The sequence below is a fragment of the Notolepis coatsorum genome, assembly GCF_963971535.1.
Source record: "Notolepis coatsorum genome assembly, chromosome: 14".
Lineage (NCBI taxonomy): Eukaryota > Metazoa > Chordata > Actinopteri > Aulopiformes > Paralepididae > Notolepis > Notolepis coatsorum.
The window spans coordinates 31658752-31683925 of record NC_140178.1 but is presented as its reverse complement, the minus strand read 5'-3'; the positions used below and the strand labels follow the sequence as shown (position 1 = coordinate 31683925).

At 44.6% G+C, this 25174-nt stretch overlaps 1 protein-coding gene across 1 annotated transcript in view; it reads left to right on the top strand.

The window, feature by feature from the left end:
* kcnh6a (potassium voltage-gated channel, subfamily H (eag-related), member 6a) overlaps positions 1–24190 on the top strand; it is a gene marked incomplete at both ends in the record, with an annotated part of 80216 nt that extends 56026 nt beyond the window's left edge. The window contains 9 exons of the mRNA XM_084329377.1: positions 1371–1788; positions 2498–2697; positions 13964–14216; positions 18294–18487; positions 18987–19092; positions 19317–19571; positions 20176–20356; positions 22595–22802; positions 23909–24190. Coding sequence (XP_084185503.1) covers positions 1371–1788; positions 2498–2697; positions 13964–14216; positions 18294–18487; positions 18987–19092; positions 19317–19571; positions 20176–20356; positions 22595–22802; positions 23909–24190 — 2097 coding nt within the window. The remainder of the gene's footprint in view (positions 1–1370; positions 1789–2497; positions 2698–13963; positions 14217–18293; positions 18488–18986; positions 19093–19316; positions 19572–20175; positions 20357–22594; positions 22803–23908) is intronic.
* Between the last annotated feature and the right edge of the window lie 984 nt (positions 24191–25174).

Genomic DNA, 25174 nt, shown 5'->3' with positions numbered 1-25174 from the left:
CATAGTAGCGTAGTACATTGTACATAGTAGTATAGAAATAATAGCATAGTACATAATAGTAATCGTTTTTTTGTATTCAGATATTAATAGAAAAAGTGTGTTTTAGTCAAAGGTGGATAATTGGGTGGGTTTCAGCTGTCCAAGTTGATGAAGTTCGTTCCACCACCGTGGAGCCAGGACAGAGAATAGCCTGCTTCATTTCAATGACCCCCCCAGGAGCTCGAATAGGAGTGGGTCTCAGGCGGCCAGAAGATGCAGAGTGTAGGGGTCTTGAGAGTGTGTAGTTTGAAGATGCAGAGCTAAGGGTCCTGAGGGTGTGTAGTTAGAAGATGCAGAGCGTAGGGGTCTTGAGGGTGTGTAGTTAGAAGATGCAGAGCTAAGGGTCCTGAGGGTGTGTAGTTAGAAGATGCAGAGCTAAGGGTCCTGAGGGTGTGTAGTTAGAAGATGCAGAGCTAAGGGTCCTGAGGGTGTGTAGTTAGAAGATGCAGAGCGTAGGGGTCTTGAGGGTGTGTAGTTAGAAGATGCAGAGCTAAGGGTCCTGAGGGTGTGTAGTTAGAAGATGCAGAGCTAAGGGTCCTGAGGGTGTGTAGTTAGAGAAGATGCAGAGTGTAGGAATCTTGAGGGTGTGTAGGTAGAATATGCAGAGTGTAGGAGTCTTGAGGGTGTGTAGGTAGAATATGCAGAGCGTAGGGGTCTTGAGGGTGTGTAGTTAGAAGATGCAGAGCGTAGGGGTCTTGAGGGTGTGTAGTTAGAAGATGCAGAGCGTAGGGGTCTTGAGGGTATGTAGTTAAAAGATGCAGAGTGTAGGGGTCTTGAGGGTGTGTAGTTAGAAGATGCAGAGCGTAGGGGTCTTGAGGGTGTGCAGTTAGAGACCATTGACCGAAAGTAGGAGGGAGCCGTTCCCCTCATTGCACAGAACGCCAGATCAAGAACCTTGAACAGGACGGAGCCAGGGCCATGGATCCAAGGACTGAGCCCTGGGGGACACCCGTCTGTAGGGGGCGGGGGTCCGATAGGGTGCCTCTCCATGGTATTTGGTAGGAGCGGTCATCGAGGTAGGATGACAGCCATGACAGCGCAGAACTCCCATTCTTGCAAGGGATGTGAGGAGGATATGATGGTTGACTTGTGTCGAAGGCTGCTGACAGGTCCAGGAGAATCAGGACAAAGGAGAGGCCTTTCGCTCTTGCCTCGCTGGTAACGTCACTTAATCAGAGCATCTGCTAAATGCCTCAAATGTAAATGTTAGTGTTAAAAGAAAACAGTTACCAACTTAGTGGTTAAGTGTATAAGTGGGCTAATTAATTTCTGCTTTATTATACGGGTATAATGGCTACCAAGTGCTAAATGTCATTATCTACATCCCCCAGCCCCAGACCACCACTCTGATCGGCCTACTAAAAACAGCCCGACTGCTGCGACTGGTGCGCGTGGCCAGGAAGCTGGACCGCTACTCCGAGTACGGTGCCGCAGTCCTCTTCCTCCTCATGTGCACCTTCGCCCTCATCGCTCACTGGCTGGCCTGCATCTGGTACGCCATCGGCAACGTGGAGCGCACCGGCTCGGCCCGCAGCGGAGGGCTGAAGATCGGCTGGCTGGACAACCTGGCGGTACAGATCGGCAAGAACTACAACGACAGCGACATGGCCTCGGGTCCGTCCATCAAGGACAAGTACGTGACGGCGCTCTACTTCACCTTCAGCAGCTTGACCAGCGTGGGGTTCGGCAACGTGTCCCCGAACACCAACCCCGAGAAGATCTTCTCCATCTGCGTCATGCTCATCGGCTGTGAGTAGTGTGGTGGAGAATAATAACTTACTCAGTCCTCTGGTGAGACCTGGTTAATAGGGTTTATTAAATCAATCAAAGTATCAATACAAAGTTAGGCTGGATGACTCTCAACGAGGTTGGACACCAAGGAAGAGAGACCGGACCCCACCGGATCTTGGAACATCTTTATACAAAACTGGAAGGGGTGGGGGCCACAGGAATACACGAACGTAGAATTGTGTGACATCTTTGGGGACATAATGGAAAGGTGGGGAAGGGGGGTAGGAAGGAATGGGGGGAGGGATGGGGGTAGGAAGGAAAGATGGGTAGAGGGAGATCATTAAAGAGAAGGGGGAAGTGTGTGTGTGTGTGTGTGTGTGTGTGTGTGTGTGTGTGTGTGTGTGTGTGTGTGTGTGTGTGTGTGTGTGTGTGTGTGTGTGTGTGTGTGTGTGTGTGTGTGTGTGTGTGTGTGTGTGTGTGTGTGTGTGTGTGTGTGTGTGTGTGTGTGTGTGTGTGTGTGTGTGTGTGTGTGTGTGTGTGTGTGTGTGTGTGTGTGTGTGTGCGTGTGTGTGTGTGTGTGTGTGTGTGTGTGTGTTTGTGTGTGTGAGTGAGAGAGATGGAGAGTGACGGACCACAAGATAGATGGTGAGAGAAGTGGCGTATTACTTAGAACAACTCTTCTGATGGTCCGGTGTGCCGCGTCTCTCCTCCCGTCTGTCCCGCGCAGCTCTGATGTACGCCAGCATCTTTGGAAACGTGTCGGCCATCATCCAGAGGCTGTACTCCGGCACGGCCCGCTACCACACCCAGATGCTGCGGGTCAAGGAGTTCATCCGGTTCCACCAGATCCCTGGAAGCCTGAGACAAAAGCTGGAGGAGTACTTCCAACACGCCTGGTCCTACACCAACGGCATTGACATGAACGCTGTGAGTCCTATGTTCTCAAACACACACACACACACTTTACACACTTACACACACACGCGCACACACACACACACACACACACACACACACACACACACACACACACACACACCGGCTTAATGAAATATTGCTTCAATTGAGGATAAACTTTTGGTAACTAACAAAGTATACGGTCGTTAAGTCGGATGGGTGACATATATTCATGTCCAGGGCCAAGCGCTTCAGACAGCAGGAGATACTAGGAGCACATACCCCAAACAGTATTTTTATGACTCAGATCTATTAAAACAACAAGGCACACAGCACTGAGGCGTGTTGAAAAGACGAGAGCCTCAGCCAACGCAGCAAGCTTGACCCTGGAAACTGTTTATTGGAAGGTTGATTTGTCACAACTTAACAACCAAATAGTGTTTATACAGTAAGCCTTTTCCCGGAGAACTCCGAGGGAGAACTTGACATTCTAAGTATCTTAATGACCAGGGGGTATAGCTCAGCGGTAGAGCATTTGACTGCAGATCAAGAGGTCCCCAGTTCAACTCTGGGTGCCCCCTTTTCTATCAAATGCCTGTTGTCTATGAAGCATCATACCGGCCATTCAGCAGCACAAAGACAACAGCTCTATAATTCATTCCTAGCAGCGTTGGGTAGAAGTCAGTAGTACATCTGACTGCTGCAGACCAACATGTTTTGTTTCCTACTATTGGTTTAACACTATTTCCACACAGACATATGTACCTGTGACTTACTTGCCTTATGTCGCATACAGGCTGCCAAATGTGATGGAGGTGAGACCTCTGTATAGGGTGGGGGTATAGCTCAGTGGTAGAGCATTTTACTGCTCAAGTGTTTAAAGGATCCACCTTTATGCTGATGACACCATCCTGTATGCTTCTGGCCCTTCTCTCCATTCCACGGCCTCCACTCTTCAAGACAGTCTCACTTCCATCAAGCAGTCCTTTCATAACCTCCACCTTCGGCTTAACACTAAAAAGACCAAATGCATCTTATTCGATTGCAAAAAGAAAACCCCCAGCCCCCCCAAGATCCTTTGCGCTGACGACACCGAACTGGAGTTTGATTGATTGATTGATTGAAAACGTTATTAACAGATTGCAAAATGGGTACAATACAGTACGGCTCTATACAAACAACTGTTAAGAGGATGCAGACCAGAAAAATCCATTGGTCGTGTTTACATCAGGGTCCCCCATTTTCAATTCATCAAGACATTTATGACATACATGAGATACAAATATACAGTATATTCGTATATTCAATACATTCGAATGGGAAGAAACTGTACATTGGAGGGGGTTGGGTGTGTGGGTGGGGGGGGGGGGGTTGGACATTTACCGGGGTTTCTAATTGCAGCCACCCGTAGGGAGCTCTTTGAGAGCGGTTTTGAAGGAGGGTAGGGATTCACATTATTTTATGGCTGTGGGTAGGGCATTCCACATTGTTGTGGCATAAGTTTGTCAAGTCCTACAAATATCTAGGGCTTTGGCTGGACTCTTCCCTTTCTTTCTCCGTTCACATTAACAATCTTCAGTCTTGGCGGCTACGTGGCGTAGTGGGCAAGGCGCTCGCCACGAATGACGGAGACGCTGGGCTTGCCTGTTCGAGCCCAGCGCTCCACATTGCTTTCAGTTTAGCTGGTCGTTCATACTAATACACATTGGCCGTATTAGGGGGTGGGAAACTGATGGGTGGGGATCGGGCGTTGTGGACAGCGACTCCTACAGGTCGGTTGGTGCGCCTGCGCAGTAGAATCAGGAAGTGTCGGGGGCAGCGTGAGCCTCCCACGCGTTACTCCTCGCCACTGAGAGATCGAGCTGCGCAGGTGAAAAGATGCGACTGCTGTTACCTCAAGTACCGGAGGGGACTTGTGCTATGTATGACTTAGTCCACATTGCAGCCGGCTTGTGGGAGGCAAGAAACAGCGTTCGTGACAGGGGAGGGTTGAATTGGATGATACGAAAATTGGGATGGGAGAAAATATAGAAAATGGGAGAAAAAGTGGATAAAAAAAAAACAATCTTCAGTCTTGGCGGCTACGTGGCGTAGTGGGCAAGGCGCTCGCCACGAATGACGGAGGCGCTGGGCTTGCCTGTTCGCGTGTAGCTTATTCCCAGCGGAAGAGTACGTTGCGTGCTTTCGCGTTTTCTCTGATTGGCCATGACGCCCATGTGACCACGGCAGCGCGAGAGAGCTGCAGCGCGGAAATAGGCTGTCTATTGCCATTCTCTAAGACAAACTCTAACCTTAACCAGCTCCTTAACAGCGCCTAAACTTAACCCTTCTAACCATAACCAACTCGGAAACAATGCCTAACCTTAACCTTAACCTTAACCATGCCTAACCTTAACCTTAACCATAACCAACTCTGAAAGAATATTGCCATTCTCTAAGACAAACTCTAACCTTAACCAGCTCCTTAACAGCGCCTAAACTTAACCCTTCTAACCTTAACCAACTCCGAAACAATGCCTAACCTTAACGTTAACCTTAATGCCTAAACTTAACCGGCGAAAGAATGCACGTTAAAAAAAAAAAAAAAAAATTGAAGGGATTCGAACTTGTCACCAACGGCCCGCAGGACCGCAGCGCTGGCAGTTGAGCTAAGCTTCGAATGAAAATCATCGGGGATTACGGCTACATAATGCCGCAAGCTCTGCCGCTGCCGCGCCTGCCGCGGGGCGTGTCGCAGCCAATCAGGGAAAACGCGGAAGCACTCGGGCGTACTCTTCCTCTGGGAATAAGCAATAAGCTGCCTGTTCGAGCCCCAGCGCTCCACATTGCTTTCAGTTTAGCTGGTCGTTCATACTAATACACATTGGCCGTATTAGGGGGTGGGAAACTGATGGGTGGGGATCGGGCGTTGTGGACAGCGACTCCTACAGGTCGGTTGGTGCGCCTGCACAGTAGAATCAGGAAGTGTCGGGGGCAGCGTGAGCCTCCCACGTGTTACTCCTCGCCACTGAGAGATCGAGCTGCGCAGGTGAAAAGATGCGACTGCTGTTACCTCAAGTACCGGAGGGGACTTGTGCTATGTATGACTTAGTCCACATTGCAGCCGGCTTGTGGGAGGCAAGAAACAGCGTTCGTGACAGGGGAGGGTTGAATTGGATGATACGAAAATTGGGATGGGAGAAAATATAGAAAATGGGAGAAAAAGTGGATAAAAAAAAAAAAAAAAAATCTTCAGTCTAAAGTGAAAGCCAGACTGGCATTTCTCTTCCGTAACAAAGTTTCCTTCACACGCTCCGCAAAACTCACCCTTGTGAAGATGACTGTCCTGCTCATCCTGAACTATGGTGATGTCTTCTATAAAATGGCTTCAAAGACGGCTCTACACAAACTGGACACTCTTCACCATTCTGCCATCCGCTTTGCCACCAATGCACCATTTAATACACATCACTGTGACCTTTACAAACTGGTTTACTTGCCCTCCCTCCACACCTGCCGACTCCAACATTGGTTCCACTCCATTTACAAGACAATCCTGGGCAAGACCCCACCTTATCTTTCCTCCCTGCTCCACCTTTCTCATAGCACTTACGGCACAAGATCAAGCGAGCTCATCAAACTAAACATCCCAAGGTCCAAGACCACCTTCGGCCGAAACTCCTTTCACTTTGCAGCAGCTTATGACTGGAACGCTATTCAGGACACCCTTAAACTTACAGCTCTTACTTCACTGACTGCCTTCAAGAATATACTCAACACGCTCTTAGTAGATCCCTCCTGCTCTTGCTGATACCCCAGTTTCACACTTGCATACACCCTCTCACACACAACATACAAGCACTCATTCATCTTCATACTCTCACCTAGACACACACATCTGTTTGCATACACATGCGCGCACGCACACACACACACACACACACACACACACACACACACACACACACACACACACACACACACACACACACATACTTTCACCCCATCCCCCCCTACACCGCGCCTGTTTATTTGTTTATGTGTATGATTCTTAACTGTGTTTTTATTTTATTATTAATATATAATCATTTTTTTTTGTGTATTCCTGTTGGGGCCTCTTGGACCAGATCGACATTGTAAATAAGAATCCTGTTCTTAATGTTTTATCTGGCTAAATAAAGGTAATGATAATACTACAGTAAAAAGGTTTTACAATGTCCAGGGGGTATAGCTCAGCGGTAGAGCATTTGACTGCAGATCAAGAGGTCCCCAGTTCAACTCTGGGTGCCCCCTTTTCTATCAAATCCTCATGCGTGCCTGTTGTCTATGAACCATCATACCGGCCATTCAGCAGCACAAAGACAACAGCTCTATTCATTCCTAGCAGCGTTGGTTGGAACTCAGTAGTACAACATCTGACTGCAGACCAACATGTTTTACTTATCTCTTGACTCACAAACACGATGACTCACTATGAAAAACGCCTGTGTCTCACTTGCCTCGTGTCACACGCAGGCTGCCAAGTGCGATGATGGTGAAACCACTGTATAAGTCAGCGGGGGTATAGCTCAGTGGTAGAGCATTTGACTGCAGATCAAGAGGTCCCTAGTTCAAATCTGGGTGCCCCCTTCTTTTTCTCTCAAGGACGATAGTCATGGACACCTGTGGGGTTGTTACGTCGGGACGTATTGACCTTGATTGATTGATTGATTGAAAACTTTATTAACAGATTGCAGAATGGGTACAGTACAGTACAGCTCAATACAGGAGGGGGTTGTTAGGACATTTACAGGGGCCAGTTTCGAATTGCAGTCTCCCGTAGGTGTTTTTTGAGAGTGTTTTTGAAAGTGGGTAGTGAAAGTGGGTAGTGATTCACCTTTACAGCTTTGGGTAGGGCGTTCCACATTGATGTGGCATAATTGCGAAACGTGTTTAGTCCCTTGTTTGAGCCGAATCTGGGTTTAACATGATTTGTGGAGCTCCCTCTGGTGTTGTGGTCGTGGTATTCATTCACTGACCTTTGGGAAGTATTTTGACATGTACATGGGTACCTTGGTCGTGTAGTGTATCTTATAGACCAGGCCCATTGCAAGTTGCTGTACTCTGTCGTCTACTCTAAGCCATCCTAGGTTGTCAAAGTGGGCAGGGGTGAGGTGGGTTCTAGGAGTAAGGTCAAGCAGTAGTCTGACCAGTTTGTTTTGAGATGTTTGTAATTTTGTTTTTAGCGCCTTTGAGGTGCTTTGGTACCATGAGGTGCAAGCATAGTCGTAGTACCTTCCGATAAACAGTTTCCGTTGGCTGAGGCTCTTGTCAGTTCAACACGCCTCAGTGCTGTGTCCCGTGTTGTTTTAATAGATCTGAGTCGTAAAAAACTGTTTGGGGTATGTGCTCTTAGTATCTTCCTGCTGTCTGGATTGTAACAAAATGTATAAAACGAGACCTTTCCCCGACTTTCTCAGTTGCCTATAAGAGCCTGTGGAATCATTTCTACGTAAAGGACTCGGGGGGTTGACAGTAAAATTCAAAGAATGTGATGTTTATACGACAGAGTGTGGAGAAACTCTGGCTTAGTTTTCTCCGCGGCCCAGGGATGTAGAAACCCATTGCCGGTGCCAAGATGTAGGGGAGACCCATCCGGTTATGGAGAACCAAGTGTGGTTTGTCAACTCGCAGGCGTTGCAGAGATATTGAGAAGAAACGCAGAATTGGGTGGCCCTTTTCTTTTCTTCTCTTTTCTCTACACCTCTCCAAAAATGTAAACACAGCTTCCCCTAACGCCGGGAAATCAGCATCTACAAGCCAGCCTGCGTATCCCAGCATGGTCTGACGGACGCTCGAATACAAATACAAAGGGGGACCCTGATGTAAACAAGACGAAAGTCTTTCTCTGGTCTGCATCCCCTTAACAATTGTGTGTATTGAACCGTACTGTACTGTACCCATTCTGCAATCTGTTAATAAAATGTTCAATCAATCAATCAATCAATCAATCCTGGAGGAGCAAAAGCATGCAGTTCACTTAACGGCCACCGGTGTCATTAATGAGAAGGATTTTTTTTTTTTTTTTATTATTATTATTGCAAAACAAAAATTATTAAAAGTCAGTACTCAACACATAATGCATAATGAAACTAACAGTCAAGGTGGTTAAAATTACATGCAAGTACAGAAACAAGATAAAAAAAAAAGTCTATAATAACATTTTAACCGTATACAGTGTATATCCAGCGAAATTACAATTATATAAATGTTTATATAGAACATACCCCTAATACCTATTTTCTAAAAACCTACACACATATGCTCCAGCTCGAACCCCCCCCTCCCGGACCCCTCCTTGGATAGTACCTCCATTATCCCTCACTCCTAACAGACACTACCATTATAAGCTAGCTTTTATTCTCTCCACCACTTCTACCCACATTGACATTTTGGATTCGTTGAGACCCAGAATTCTTGCTGTAGATATTTCTTGATATATCACATCGAGATATGTAAGAGACCAAACTTTCCGGCACATTTTTTCCGGTTGAAACCAGCGTGATGCGATCAGTTTTTTAGCTACTGTGATACCCGATAAGACCAATCTCTTTAGCTGTGGATTTACTGCAAACTCAAAAACATAATTTAAAAGCAATACAGAGGGGTGTACTGGTATATTCCAAGATACGAGTTTTGATAATTGATGGGTCACATCTTTCCAGAATGCCTTAACTGGTGGGCAGTCCCAATACATGTGCATAAATGTCCCTTCGTCTCCATTTGTACATTGGGTGCATTTTGAGTCTTGTTTCAGGCCCATTCTGTTCAGTCTTATAGGAGTCAAGTATGTCCTGTGAATATAGTTAAGATTGATTTGTTGATGGTCCGGGTTCCTTGATGTAAGACGGACATTTGCCCATGCTTCTTGCCAATCAAAGTCACTTTCCAGGTCTGGAATATCCCTCCTCCAGACAGTGTCTAGTTGAAGGGTTTCATACGAGGACGTTAGTAATTGATAATAAAAACCTGATACAAAACCTCCCAATGTTTCTCTTTCATAGAAAAATTTGTGGTATCTGTGGTGTTCAACTGGTATGTGTAGTGGAACACCGTGAGACCTCAAACATAGGCGTAACTGTATGTAAAAAAGCCATGTGGACTCGGTGAGGTTAAACTTTGTGCATATTTCTCCATAACTACAGAAGCCCTGGTTATTAAAAATATCCCCTAATGAGTGTATGCCTTGCTCTTCCCATATAGGGAATCTTATAGGACGTTTTCCCATTAAGAGTGCATTGTTATTGAATATGGGAGTGTGATTATGCCATTTTTGAGGGTTAGGATATTTTTTTTGTGTTTCTCGCCATGTTCTGATTGCATGGGTAATTATGGGGCCAAATTCCCGCTCACAGTGCTTGATTGAAAGTTTAGTGTGTGCTATGTCCTTCAGTCTCTGTGGGGCTACTATGTTTTCTTCCAATTCTCTCCAAGATACCAAAGCCTGGGGATCAAACCATATTGTCAATGGTCTTAATGTGAAAGCCTTAAAATATTGTAAAAAATCTGGAACTGCCATGCCACCGTCTGCTTTATTTCTCTGTGCGGTGGATCTTTTTATGCGAGGTGGTTTGTTATTCCAAATAAATTTGTATGTGGAGGATTGTAATCTTTTCCAGTAGCCCTCTGGAGGAGGTAACGGTAGCATTGAGCTGATGAAGTTAATTCTTGGTAATACATCCATCTTAACTATTGATACCCTTGACTGTACTGAGTTTTTAAGTTTTGCCCACCTGTCCAGGTCGTCTTTGATTTTGTTCTGTATTTTTGTGTAATTGTGCTTCACCGTTTGCCTTATGGTGGGAAATATTTCCACACCCAAGCATCTAAAATGTTTAACCATGGGTATCGCACCTGGGAGGGTTGTGTCTTTTTTTGCTCGGATGTTAAGAGGAAGGAAAGCCGACTTCGGCCAATTTATTTTAAATCCCGATAAATCACCAAAGTTCTCTATCAACTTGAGTAGATGCGGCAATGTGGTGTTGGGGTTTTGCATGAACAATATTACGTCGTCCGCATATAAACTAATTTTATGTTGTGTGCCCTTGATTACGATTGGTTCTATGTATTGGGATTGTCTTATATATTGTGCTAAAGGCTCTAATGATAGATCGAATAGTCCGGGACTAAGAGGGCAACCCTGTCTGGCTGAGCGTGATACCGGAAAGATTTCGGAGATGAATGTGCCTGTTGTAATCATGGCCGATGGGTCCTTGTATAGTACTTTAATCATATCAATGAATCCTTTTCCTAACCCCTAAGAGAAGGAATTTCTGATCATTCCACATACGCACCTTTAAGCCAGACGAGATTTATTTCACATCATAAATAGATTAATACAGTCCGTATTAATTAATGTAGCGTTTTTCTTTCCAAATGTAGCCAATAGTAAAGACCCTAACCCTATCAAAAGTGTATATTTTGTTTACCAATGATTTTAAGTGTTATTAGCTAATATGAGTTTATAGAAATCTCAGCGCATTGAGTCGGAAACCGGCGGATATTGACGCCGTCATACGTGGTTGTAGTTCTATGAAAGAAGGGACCCAGGGCTTTTGAATTTCATAAAATTACACTACCCAACTCAGCTACTTTTAGGCGAATTTTCTGAAAATATGGCTAGGGCTTAAGAGGTTAAGGGGTTAATATTTCCACACAAAATAATTCAAACTGCTTGCGATTTTCGGGTTCTAGTTCTCATGGCCAGTGTGGCTGCTTAATGTTACCTTGCAAGACTGTAGTGACAAGTGACAATGCTTAATGTTATGTTGCAGAATTGTAGTGAAACGTGACGTAATTTTCACAATTTCCCTGCAATAAAACACAGAGAACATTGCATTGCAATTGTTTTTTAGAAAAGCTGCAGTGAAATCAAGCATTTTGCCTTGCAATAATCCCAGAAAACATGGCTAGATTTAGTTGGGTCTGGGTGATAGAACATGTCTCTGCAGCTCAAAAGGTTCCCAGCTCAAGTCTGGATTTGACCTTATCTCTTGCACACAAACACTTGTTATATCCGTGGCTTACTTTCTCTGTGCCTAACGTCATACCATACAGGCTGCCAAGTGCGATAAAAACCTCTGTTTGTGCATAAGCTATGGGTAGGGGACATGGTTCAGTGGTAGATGTATTCCTCAGTGGTAGGGCACTCCACTGCAGATCAAGAGGTCCTCAGTTATAATCTACGTGACCCATTTTCCCAGACGCTCCCACAACTGTACAGGTGTACAATTCACACACACCTGCTGTCTATGTGGCCAGTCCTTCGTGCCAGTAGCCATCAGGCTCCACAACCGTGGGCATGGACTGCTGCCAATAGTTGGAGAACCTGAGAACTGTTAGGACTGTTTGACTCTTAATTACTAAACACTGCATGGACACTGGCACAATGTGGTACTATTGTCTATACCATGTGTACTATTATCGATATAGTATACATTGTTTATAGTGTATTGTCATTATATTATTTCTTTCCTGCCTGTACCTCCCCTCCCCCTCCCTGTGCTGCTATAACACCTGCATGTCCCCCAAGGGAATTAATAAAGGAACACTTGACTTGACTTGACATTCCTTAGAATGAATGTCACCTGTTCTGTAATGGGGTTAAAGCTTTACACACTTTACACAATCTGCACAAAAGAGGGAACTTCCAATATGATTAATGTGCACACACACACACACACACACACACACACACACACACACACACACACACACACACACACACACACACACACACACACACACACACACACATACACACACACACACACACACACACACACACACACACACACACAAATATTTTATCATTTTCGTTCCCCCATTTGTACCTGTGAAGCACTTTGTATCAAACTGTGTTTGTGTGAAAGCACTTGATTAAAGGTGATATAAATAACATTTATATGTAGAGTAATCTTTTTTATTAATACATCCACAGTGCTTTTAGAAAGGTGTGGAATTAAAGTATTGCTTTAAATAAGAAAAACACACATTGATTAATGAATTTATCATAAAAAGAAATGTGCGGGTCCAAAATAAATGTTGTTTACAATTACATGTTGCAGGCATGTATCCCCTCCCTAGGCGGCGAACGAGTTGAGCTAACCGTCGATGTTAAAACAGGTGGGATTACGGCTGCATAATGCCGCGGCAACCTCTATGCGCTGCTGCCTCTCTGCCGCGGGGCGTGCTAGGCGTTGGCGCGGCCAATCAGGGAAAACGCGGAAGCACTCGGAAGCACTCTTGGGCTGGGATTAAAGAATAGGCCTCCCTACTTACCATTTCCTCACATGGAATGTACCTGATTGGATAAACGTGCTGGTACTCTAGTGTGACATCTAGTGGCTGAATATTATCTATAGCATATTTAAATATTCTACTGAAATTCTACTTATACATACCGTATGTATTTGTAGAATTTCAGTCTCTTGCCGAACATAACTACAGATCAAAGAAGTACCCAGTTAAAGCCTGGATGCCTCTGTACAAATACACACACAAACTACAGCATTTCCACTTAGTTTACAGCAGTTGTAGACCTATACTGGCAGATCAGTCATGTGCGTCATAATCATTTGTGTTGGTTGACCTATGCTGTTGAATGAAGAGAGAGGAGAAAGCTGTGGGCCAATCTGAACATAAATAACTACTTAGAGCTATTGTCCTTTGTGCGTGCGCACGTGTGTGTTTGTGTGTAGTGTCTCCTTGAATTGTCCATGGTCGTTTTCACATTTGAATCTTTCAGACCATATACAATATGTCCCTTTTATGTTTTCAGATGAATAATGTTCACAAACCCAATCTTCAAAAGATGGCGACTTAGAATGTTGTCAATATTACACCATTAAATACATGGGGCGTCCAAAAATAAGAAAGAAAAGACATACATAGTAAGCAAGCACTTTACATGAAAAATGTCTAAGTTGCTGGGGGTATAGCTCAGTAGTAGAGCATTTGACTGCAGACCAAGAGGTCCCTAGTTAAAATCTGTGTGCCCCCTTTTCACACACACTCTCTATGTGGCTATAATACCTGAATTTCCCCAAGGGGATTAATGAAGGAACAGTTGACTTGACGTTCCTTAGAATAAAGGGAACACTGCTGTCTCATTAACTGCAATGGAGTTAAAGCAATTACAATTACACACTTCAACTTCCAATGTGATTAATGTTGCTGTCCTGTGTCTTGTCACCCAGGCAGTGTACACATGCCACGCTTTTCATTTCACATCATGCTCTTCCTGATTCGCCCCCCTTCCTCCGTCCCTCCTCCCCAGGTGCTGAAGGGCTTCCCTGAGTGTCTACAGGCCGACATCTGCCTCCATCTGAACCGCACCCTGCTCCAGCAGTGCAAAGCCTTCCGAGGGGCCAACAAGGGCTGCCTGAGGGCGCTGGCCATGCGCTTCAAGACCACCCACGCCCCGCCGGGCGACACCCTGGTCCACAGCGGCGACATTCTCACCGCACTGTACTTCATCTCCAGAGGCTCCATCGAGATCCTGCGGGAGGACGTGGTGGTGGCCATACTGGGTGAGGCTTCGCTTAAGCTTCCTTTACTTTTCAACGCCACTTTCCCATCGCTTCCTCTTACCGGGTGCTCTTTCTCTCGCTCCTATCTGTTACGTTTACATTTACGTCGTTTAGCTGACGCTAAGTCGTTTAGCTGACGCTAAGAACAACAGCGGTAAGTTGTTCATCAAACAGTGTTGAACTTGGGCGCTACAGTCTTGAGTGCAGAGTAGCATAGACATATTAGCATAGTAGGTACTAGGTAGTAAAATAGGCAAGGTAGATTACTTTCTAGCAGAGTGCAGCACGAAGGTTTTCTTTTTATAATTTTTTTAATTTCAGATATTGATTTGCTCTTTCATGTAAAGCCATGCACATGTAAACATACATGCACACACACACACCAGCTTAGGTAAGGGGTAGAAATCAAAGAACAAATTGGAACAAACAAAGTATCACTTCAAGTGAGGATAAACGTGTGATAACTAACAAAGTATATAGTGTTTATATAGTAAACCTTTTAATATTTGACATTCTAAAGGTCTTAATGTCCAGGGGGTATAGCTCAGTGGTAGAGCATTTGACTGCAGATCAAGAGGTCCCCGGTTCAAATCCGGATGCCCCCTTTTCTATCAAATCCTCATGCGTGCCTGTTGTCTATGAAGCATCATACCGGCCATTCAGCAGCACAAAGACAACAGCTCTATCATTCATTCCTAGCAGCGTTGGGTAGAAGTCAGTAGTACATCTGACTGCAGACCAACATGTTTTGTTTCCTACTATCGGTTTAACACTATTTCCACACAGACATACGTACCTGTGACTTACTTGCCTTATGTCGCATACAGGCTGCCAAATGTGATGGAGGTGAGACCTCTGTATTGATGTATAGGGTGGGGGTATAGCTCAGTGGTAGAGCATTTGACTGCAGATCAAGAGGTCCCCGGTTCAAATCCGGATGCCCCCTTTTTACTCGAGTACTCATGGACACCTATTGCCTACATGGTACTTGAATGAATATTTCCTGCTCACAATTTTCTGGTTTTGGTTCTCATGGTCAGTTTGGCCGCTTAATGTTATGATGCAACATTGTAGTGACAAGTGACAGTCTGCTTAATGTTACGATGCAACACTGTAGTGACAAGTGACAGTCTGCTTAATGTTACGATGCAACACTGTAGTGACAAGTGGCAGTCTGCTTAATGTTACGATGCAACACTGTAGTGACAAGTGGCAGTCTGCTTAATGTTACGTTGCAACACTGTAGTGACAAGTGACAGTCTGCTTAATGTTACGATGCAACACTGTAGTGACAAGTGACAGTCTGCTTAATGTTACGATGCAACACTGTAGTGACAAGTGACAGTCTGCTTAATGTTACGATGCAACACTGTAGTGACAAGTGACAGTCTGCTTAATGTTACGATGCAACACTGTAGTGACAAGTGACAGTCTGCTTAATGTTACGATGCAACATTGTAGTGACAAGTGACAGTCTGCTTAATGTTACGTTGCAACACTGTAGTGACAAGTGACAGTCTGCTTAATGTTACGATGCAACACTGTAGTGACAAGTGACAGTCTGCTTAATGTTACGTTGCAACACTGTAGTGACAAGTGACAGTCTGCTTAATGTTACGTTGCAACACTGTAGTGACAAGTGACAGTCTGCTTAATGTTACGTTGCAACACTGTAGTGACAAGTGACAGTCTGCTTAATGTTACGATGCAACACTGTAGTGACAAGTGACAGTCTGCTTAATGTTACGATGCAACACTGTAGTGACAAGTGACAGTCTGCTTAATGTTACGATGCAACACTGTAGTGACAAGTGACAGTCTGCTTAATGTTACGTTGCAACACTGTAGTGACAAGTGACAGTCTGCTTAATGTTATATGCAACACTGTAGTGACAAGTGACAGTCTGCTTAATGTTACGATGCAACACTGTAGTGACAAGTGACAGTCTGCTTAATGTTACGATGCAACACTGTATCAAGAGGGGACAGTGGCTCAGGAGGTAGAGCGCGAGCGCATGTCTGATAGTCAGAACGTTCCCGGTTCGATTCTGGCTCCTCCCAGGCAGCGTGTCAAAGTGTCCTTGAACAAGACACTTAATCCCGATTAATTAAAGGAGTCAATGTGAGCCATAAATTGTTGGGTAAAATGTTGCATGTTAGATACAAATATATAACTATATAAATGCAGTCCATTTACCAAGTGAAAATCTGCTTAAATCTTAAATCAGCTCAAGAAGTGCACGTACTGTATGCACACAACCAACCAACTCACCTCTCTCTTTGGTAGAGGTGTTTGGGCATAGCTCCACTTCCATTTCATTTAGATTATACCTTACTAACCCTCTGCATTTGACACATTCTAACTACTTAGTGCAGCACAGTTTTAATGCCGGGAACCTTGGTCAAGGGTAGGAGTATGTACTGTACCTACCATGCATGTATTTTGGTGTGGGAGGAAACCGGAGGACCCAGAAGAAACCCACGCAAACTCCACAGGTTTGAACCCAGGACCCTCTTGCTGTGAGGCAACAACGCTAATCACAGAGAGCTCCGACACTCAGATCCACGGTCCATCAGGCCCTCATTCATTCCTCCGTCTGCTGAATTCACAGGGACCAAGAATTAATGTTGATCAGGAGTAATATCAACGTCATTGTTTTTGTATTTTATTTTTTTAAACAAACGTATAAACAAACATGACAACACACAATAAGATATACAAGCATTATTAACAGTGCACATCCAATAAAATCACCATTTAGTTAAATGTCTTATACAGGATATACCCCTAATACCTGCTATCTAATACCCTACACACATATGCTCTAGCTCGTACCCCCCCCCTCCCGGACCCCCCATTGGATAATCCATCCATTATCCCTCGCTCCTAACCAGACACTACCATTATATGCTAGCTTTTATTCTCTCCACCACTTCTAACCACATTGTCATTTTGGATTCATTGAGACCCAGAATTCTTGCTGTAGATATTTCTTGATAAATCACATCGAGATATGTAATAATCCAGACCTTTCGGCACATTTTTTCCGGTTGGAACCATCGTGGTGCTATCAGCTTTTTAGCCACTGTGATACCCGATAAAACCAATCTCTTTAGCTGTGGATGTACTGCACACTCAAAAACATAATTCAACAGCAATACAGAGGGGTGTACAGGTATATTCAGAGTTAAGAGATTTGATAATTGCTGGGTCACCTCTTTCCAGAATATCTTAACTGGTGGGCAGTCCCAGTACATGTGCATAAATGTCCCCTCTTCCCCATTTGTACATAAGGAGCATTTGGAGTCTTGTTTAAGACCCATTTTTTCAGTCTTATAGGAGTCAAGTATGTCCTGTGAATATAGTTAAGATCATCAACGTCATTGTAATGTTTTTTATTTTTAGAAAACACAACATCAACAATAATAATAAGATAATAAGAAATAATAAATACAGACCAAAACGTAACTAATAAATACAAATCATGGCTATTTGTTTAGATTAGATACAACCAGTCAGGATGGGCCTGCGGCAAAGAGTTGTAAACTCCCACTTGTAGCAGCATTGGGACACTAGTAACAAAAGTGTTTTTTCACTGAAGCTAGAAGGAATTAATCGTAATAAATAAATAAATAAATAATCAACAACGGTCTAATTTATAGAGCCTACTCAGCTGTATGCTGATGAAGGTCACTTGACCGGAAGCTTAGTTTAATATAGCATTTAGCACAAGTGTGTGGATATCTTTTCCTTGTGTTAAGACTCTTCTGTTATCCAGCACCTTACTAGAATCTGTACGCCAGATGAGCTGCTGTCTCTTCTTGATAACTAATACTCTGTCGCCATTCTCTGTCTGTATCTTTTCATCCTGTCAGTGCATTTAGCATTTTTGTACACTTTCATTTTGTATATTGTATATTTTGTATAGTGTTTGGTCTTTTGCTCCTTTACTCTTTACTGTATGAAGCACAGTCCCAGGAGGGTCATACAGAAACAAGCATTTCACTATAATGTACATTACAACAAAACTTGAAACTTGAAACCAGTGAACTCCTCCCTCCCTCTGGTCTCCATAGGTAAGAATGACATCTTTGGTGAACCCATCCATCTGTACGGGCGGCCAGGCAAGTCCAGCGCTGACGTCAGGGCGTTGACCTACTGTGACCTTCACAAGATCCTGAGGGACGATCTGCTGGAGGTGCTGGACATGTACCCAGACTTCTCTGACATCTTCTGGAGCAACCTGGAGATCACCTTCAACCTGCGAGATGTGAGTGTCACCACCAGAGGGCGACAAAACACTCCTGCTCAAGCCTTTTGCATATACTGTACATCAGATGTCAAATATACAGCATAATATATATACATTTTTTTTCTTCTAATAATTCTTGATGGTTGTTTTATCTGGCCTGGAGCACCAGGTGGGTGGAGTTCAGCATATCAGAACAATTCAGATAGTGTGTCTGCAAAGTTGTAAATTTTAAGAATATAAGAAATAGATTTTCAAATCGATTTTCTGAATTGTCTTGCACTGTATTGTCCTATGAGGCTATTCCCACCCATCTGGTACTCTTATCAGGTTAAAACAAACGCTACGGGCTGTTTGTAAATGTCTATTCACAATGCACAGTCTTACTGTTGACAATCATTGTACATTTGCTATTTTCAATGCATGCATATTATACGTGTACTGTGGTGCAATCATCACACTTGTTGAGATGATGTCAGAAGTGTGCTGCTCTTGAATTACTGAAGCTGATGTGCATCAGGTAGATAGAATGAACCTGTCGAACCCCTCCGGAGACTCCGAATGTGGATACCGGCACCGGACACGGCACAGGAAGAGGAGCTCTCTGCGTCGGCGAAACCGGCCCGGTAAGTGAGCGTTTGTGTGTGTCGCTCAGTGGTGGGTTTTGATTGATTGAATAGTTTATTGGTTTAGAATGGAAATCACACATATACATTTGATCATCACAATATGAAACAGGTATACATTTTCTCCATTTACCAATAGGGTGGGGCACGTGGGTTGTGGGCTATGGTCTGTCTGGCTGACATTCTGTTTCATCTCTGGCCGTCGCGTGGTCCTGTCTGTGTAGACGGCATGGACCGCGAGGAGCCGGACCAGCCCTTCTCTGGGGGCTCCCGCTGGGAAGACATCTGCAGCAGCGCCAGCCTCTGCTCCCAGTCCAGCGACGACGACACCAAACCCATGGGTCACAGTAAGGGAGAGCTGGACGCCCCCGGAGGCGACGCGCGAGACTACCCCTCGGCCGTGGCCAGCATCCTGGCCCCCAGCGCACCCTCTGCGAGTGTGGCGCCGCCCCTGGACAGAGGAGGTCACCTGTACTCGGGTAAAAGACTCTGTTATGTACATACGCTAATGTTCTGATCGATTGATTGATTGAATTGATTGAAAACTTTATTAACAGATTGCAGAATGGGTACAGTACAGTACAGCTCAATACATACAATGATGATATGTGATTTACTAGCATACTGGGTTTCTTGAAATCAACAGTGGTGGAAAGTAACTAAGTCATTTTACAAGTACTTGTACTTTACGTGAGTATTTTCATTTTAGGGAACTTTATACTTTTATTCCACTACATTTCAATGGAAATATTGTACTTTTTACTCCACTACATGTATCTGAACCCACCAGTTACTAGTTACTTTGAACAAAAAGATTTTGCATAGAAAACATGGCAAGAATGTATGAAGATCCTGAGCTCCTAAGCACTGGAATACACAAACGTCATGTAGAATGCATACTTTTACTTTAGATACTTAATTACATTCAATAGCAAATACTTCGCTACTTCTACTTAAGTCGAATTTGAATGGAGGACTTTTACTTTGACCAGAGTACTCATTTATCTGGGTATTTATTTTACTTAAGTAAAGGAACTGTGTACTTGTTCCACCACTGGAAATCAATTTCCCTGCGTCTAACAGCAGCCCCTACTGCCGTGGCAGGACTGTACGGCTACTGGCCACACCGCAGAGCCAGCCAGTTCTCAGAGAGCCAGCGGCGCTCCTCCTCAGTCCGGGCCACCTGCCATCCACCACCATGCGCAGAGGACAAGCCCAGCCAACTGGAATCCAGACTGGAGCTGTTACAGTCCCAACTCAACAGGTGTGTGAGCTTTAAATCTGAGAGACATAATATTTGAGAGAAAATGAGGGGGCACCCGGATTTGAACCAGGACCTCTTGATCTGCAGTCAAATGCTCTACACTGAGCTATACCCCCTGAGTAGTAAGTGTAGAGGCAGTATCTCTGTTCTGCTGACCGGGCCCATGTTGACTCTAACCAGCAGCTCCTCCTCCTCCCTGCTAGATTTGCATATGAATTCCCGGAAATGTGTCAATGTGTTTTGAGGGTGGGGTGGGGTGAGAGAGAGAGAGAGAGAGAGAGAGAGAGAGAGAGAGAGAGAGAGAGAGAGAGAGAGAGAGAGAGAGAGAGAGAGAGAGAGAGAGAGAGAGAGAGAGAGAGAGAGAGAGAGAGAGAGAGAGAGAGAGAGAGAGAGAGAGAGAGAGAGAGAGAGAGAGAGAGAGAGAGAGAGAGAGAGAGAGAGTTTATGGAGCCATTGTGGTTATATGTATGTCTGCTTTTGAGTGGACATTTGAAAGATGAGGTGAGAAAAAGATAGGATCTATAAAAGGAAGTAAAAATATTAGATTAGATTAGATTCAGATGTATTGTCATTATACAGCACAAGTACAGTACAACAAAAATACGTTTGGCATCCAACCAGAGTGCAAATGTAGCAGTAAAGTGCAACAGAAAAATACAGGTGATTAAACTGGGTACAAAATATACAAATTAGTATTACTGAGTGTAGTGCTAATCAGATGTATGTACAGAGTAAAGCCAGTACTACTACAGACTACTACTGGCCAGCAGCATAACTAGTAAGAGTAGGATATGTACAGATATAGATATAGTAAAGGACTATGTGCAGGTAAGTACAGACAGGTGAGGATAGGTATATATGCGGTGAGAATAAATCTATATGGTATATACAGCATTATTGTACATGCTATCATACAGAGCTATGGGTTATATGAATTGAATATAATGTTTTTCTGGTCATTAAAGGAACATGCCAACATTATGAGAAATGTGTTTACAGTCTTCCCCGGAGTCAGACAAGAAGATAGATACCAATTTCCTCACTGTGCATTGAGGAGAAAGCTGATCCATTAGCTGGACCACTAGCCTAGCTGTTGACCAAAAACACCTCTCCTGGAGGGTTAAGCTAGGCTAGTGATCCGTATCTGCTTCTATTCATTTCTGCTAAGCTAGGCTATTTTGCAGCTGGATAGCTTTCTACTCAATGTCTCAAATCTATCTTCTTGTCTGACTCTGGAGAAGACATTAAGTGCATTTCCCATAATGTCTGCGAGTTCCTTCAATATATCTCTCCTGATCTCGGCCAGTCCTTCATACCAGCGGCCATCAGGCTCCACAACAGTGGGCAGGGACTGCTGCCAGACATCCAACTACTAGGAACCTAGTAGCTGACTCCCACCTAAAAAGACAATATACTTACCTTAGGCATACCGCACCTTATGTGAATACTGTATACTTCATCAGATGTATGGCCCCTGTAAATGTCCAAACCCAACCCCCTCCAATGTACAGTTCCCCCCCCCCCCCCACTCCACCCACCCAACCACCTCCAATGTACAGTTTCCCACCCCACCTAATGTCTAGATGCAACAGTACTGTCTACCTGTATGTCATGTATGTCATAATATATGTTATGATGAATTGAAAATGGGGGACCCTGATGTAAACAAGATGAAAGTCTTTCTCTGGTCTGCATCCCCTTAACAATTGTGTGTATTGAGCTGTACTGTATTGTACCCATTCTGCAATCTGTTAATACAATTTTCAATCAATCAATCAATCAATCAGATCATAGCATTTTTTAGATTATATATTAGATTCGATTTAGATTATTGTATTATTAGATTATATATTGCATATATTTAGCATTTAGCATTTTAGCGTTTCGTTTTTTTAGATTATATATTAGATTAGATTAGATTTAGATTATTAGATTATATATTGTAACTATATTTATTGTAGGGCAAATACAACTGAGAGGGCATACATACCCTCATCTCGCACCTTGTTGCCCATATGCGCATGTCCATGGTTAATTATATTGTTTACAGTGCCTTTTTATTCTATTTAAATTTTTACTTATGCTATACTATAATTCTGTGACCTGTACCTGTATGTCTTCTACTACCTGTACCTCCCCTCCCCCTCCCCCATGCTGCTATGATGCCTGATTTCCCCAAGGGGATCAATAAAGGAATATCTTATCTTATCTTATCTGTCATGGTGTTCACGCTCGCAGACTGGAGACCCGGATGACAGCGGACATCAACGTCATCCTACAGCTGCTACAAAGACAGGTGGCACCGGTGCCCCCTGCCTACAGCACCGTGTCCCCCCGCCCTCAGCCACCCCTCCCCACCGCTCTCTACGGCGCGGGAGCCCCGACCGTCCACACTGTACCCACCATCCCACCCCTGCAGGTCGGCAGCACCTCCTCACCGCTGCAGGTGAGTGCTGGTGCGTTGACCGACGGGAAGGCGGGAATCCCAACCTGAGCATGACATAAGAGCAAAATGGCCATCCATGTGAATATGCTCAATTGAGTTTAAATCTCCCAAGGTTTTGCCCGTCAAGGTCTATAGATTGTCAGGTCTAGACAAAACAATCACGTTTTCCCTGAAAGCACCAGCAAAGTTCAGTGGCCATTGACCCTATTCACACGGTGGCCATTTTGTTCTTAATGTCATGCTCAGGGAACAGGGTGGAAAGGAATCCCATCCTTAGCATGACATAAGAGCAAAATGGCCGTCGAGTGAATAGGGTCGATCATGGCTCAGGGAAGCCATTGGCAGTCCATGACTTGTTTACTTCCACAAATCGTGACTCAACCAACCACATCATTTATAGACCTTGCAGTCAATCATATCAGGAAACATGCCGTTTGGTGTTGATTGCAATGTTATGGTTCAGAGAGAGAGAGGGGGGGTTACTGAGGGAAGGAAAATAGCACAGGAAATGTATATTAAAGGGTACGTTTAGAATTTTTAACCCCTAGCACTATTCCTACTTACCAATGATGAGTCCTTTCCCCATTCGGTCCATGCTGTTCCTCATACTGGACACCCACATCTCTAGCTAGTTAGCCACAAAGCTAGTGTAAAGTAATGAGGCCACGCTTCAAGTTTTCAAGTTTCTTTAATAGTTGTCATACAGAAGTACAGAATACTTTCATACAAAATGCTTCTTACTGTTACGCTCCAGAGACTGTGCTAGACAAGATAGTATCAAATAACATAGTATAGCATGTAATTTAGAAGAAGAAAATTAGGTCACAGTGTTCGGTATAGACATATGTACAATGTTCTGAGTTACCATATAATAACTATAAATAGCTTCATTCTGTAGTCCTGGAATCAACCCAAAGCAAAGACGTTTTAGGTTTTTCATGGTAAAGTGAGCTGAGGAGGAGCTGGGTGTCCAGTATGAAGCACAGCATGGATTGTGCTAAGAAAGTACTCTACCCCCTTGACAACATCGTCGATGAGTAGGAAACAGGGCTAGGGGTCCAAAATTCTGAACTTAGCCTCTAAGCTGCTCCTCTCTCTCCTTTCAGAGCTCAGACTCCGACTCCAGACAAAAGGACCGTCTCTCCGGCGGGATGCACCTCACTGTGGTCTCTGACGACCCCACGTCCACGTCCCGAGAGACGGCGGCCTCTCATGTTCCCTCTGTGGCCCTCGCACCTCCTCAGCTGTCTTCCCCCGGGGCCCAGGGGCCCCCTGGACCGCTGTACGGCAGCCAGCGCTTCCCCTCGCTCCCCGAGAAGCTGGAGGCCCGAGCGGAGGCGCAGGAGATACAGAGGCACGTCTCTGACCCCATCCTACCGGGCAGCTAGAACCTCCACCTAGACCTTCCCTCCCCCACCCCCACCTCCCAGGTCTTTCTCAACCACAGCTCCCTCTCTACAGATTGTCACATGAGGGCAGACATATGGAAGGGTGGGAGAACGTAATGCCATCACCTCTCTAATCTCTCTCTCCCTTAAGCGCCCCCCCCCCCCCCAAATCCTCATGACCTATTAAGATATGCTGAGGAGGAGCATTGCTCCACACCGCAGCAGTTCAGTGGAGCGCCTCCTACCTACAGACAGACAACTCTGGGCCTCAGACTCTCATCCATCCATCTCAATGCCCAGCGCAATGAACATACAGACTGGGGAGGGATGTTGACAATCATCACATATAAGACTCTTCCTGTAATCCCTGGATCTTGAAAGCTGTATACAAAGCCCTCCCCCTGTTTTCCCTGAAGAGAGTTACAATGTCAAGGATGGTTATGCGTTACCACCACGTACACTACATTCCTCCATCATGAGATCCTTTCACGCGTTGCGAGCAGAGAAGAATTGTCTACATGCACATTGTAGTGGAATTGCACATTTTTAGACTCTGTGTCGTGTGGAGCTGAGTTTTTTCCCCCCCTAATTACGGTATTAGAGATGTGAAGTTCATGTAAAGGGCCGACGCATCTGGTGAAGCTAGTCGAGTGTAGAAAAGTTATAGACGTCACACTGTTGCTGTATTGATGTAACAAAATATCAAAAAGGTGAACACAATAGGGGCACACTGTGAAAGATGGCGGCATAGTTCTGTTAACAGTACTGAAAGAGCATTATTTTTTTTAATGACCAGTTCAGTGTAATTTTCAATTCCTGTCTCGCACTGGCATGAAGTGACATTTGTCAGTAATTGTGTCATTTGGACATGATGACCCCATAATAACTATGTGAATCAAGCAGGAGCAATTGACCTATCTCAAATCCTGCCTTCTTTTCTCCGTCCTCCAATCATAACTGTTGCTTTCAGCTTGAAGCAACAAT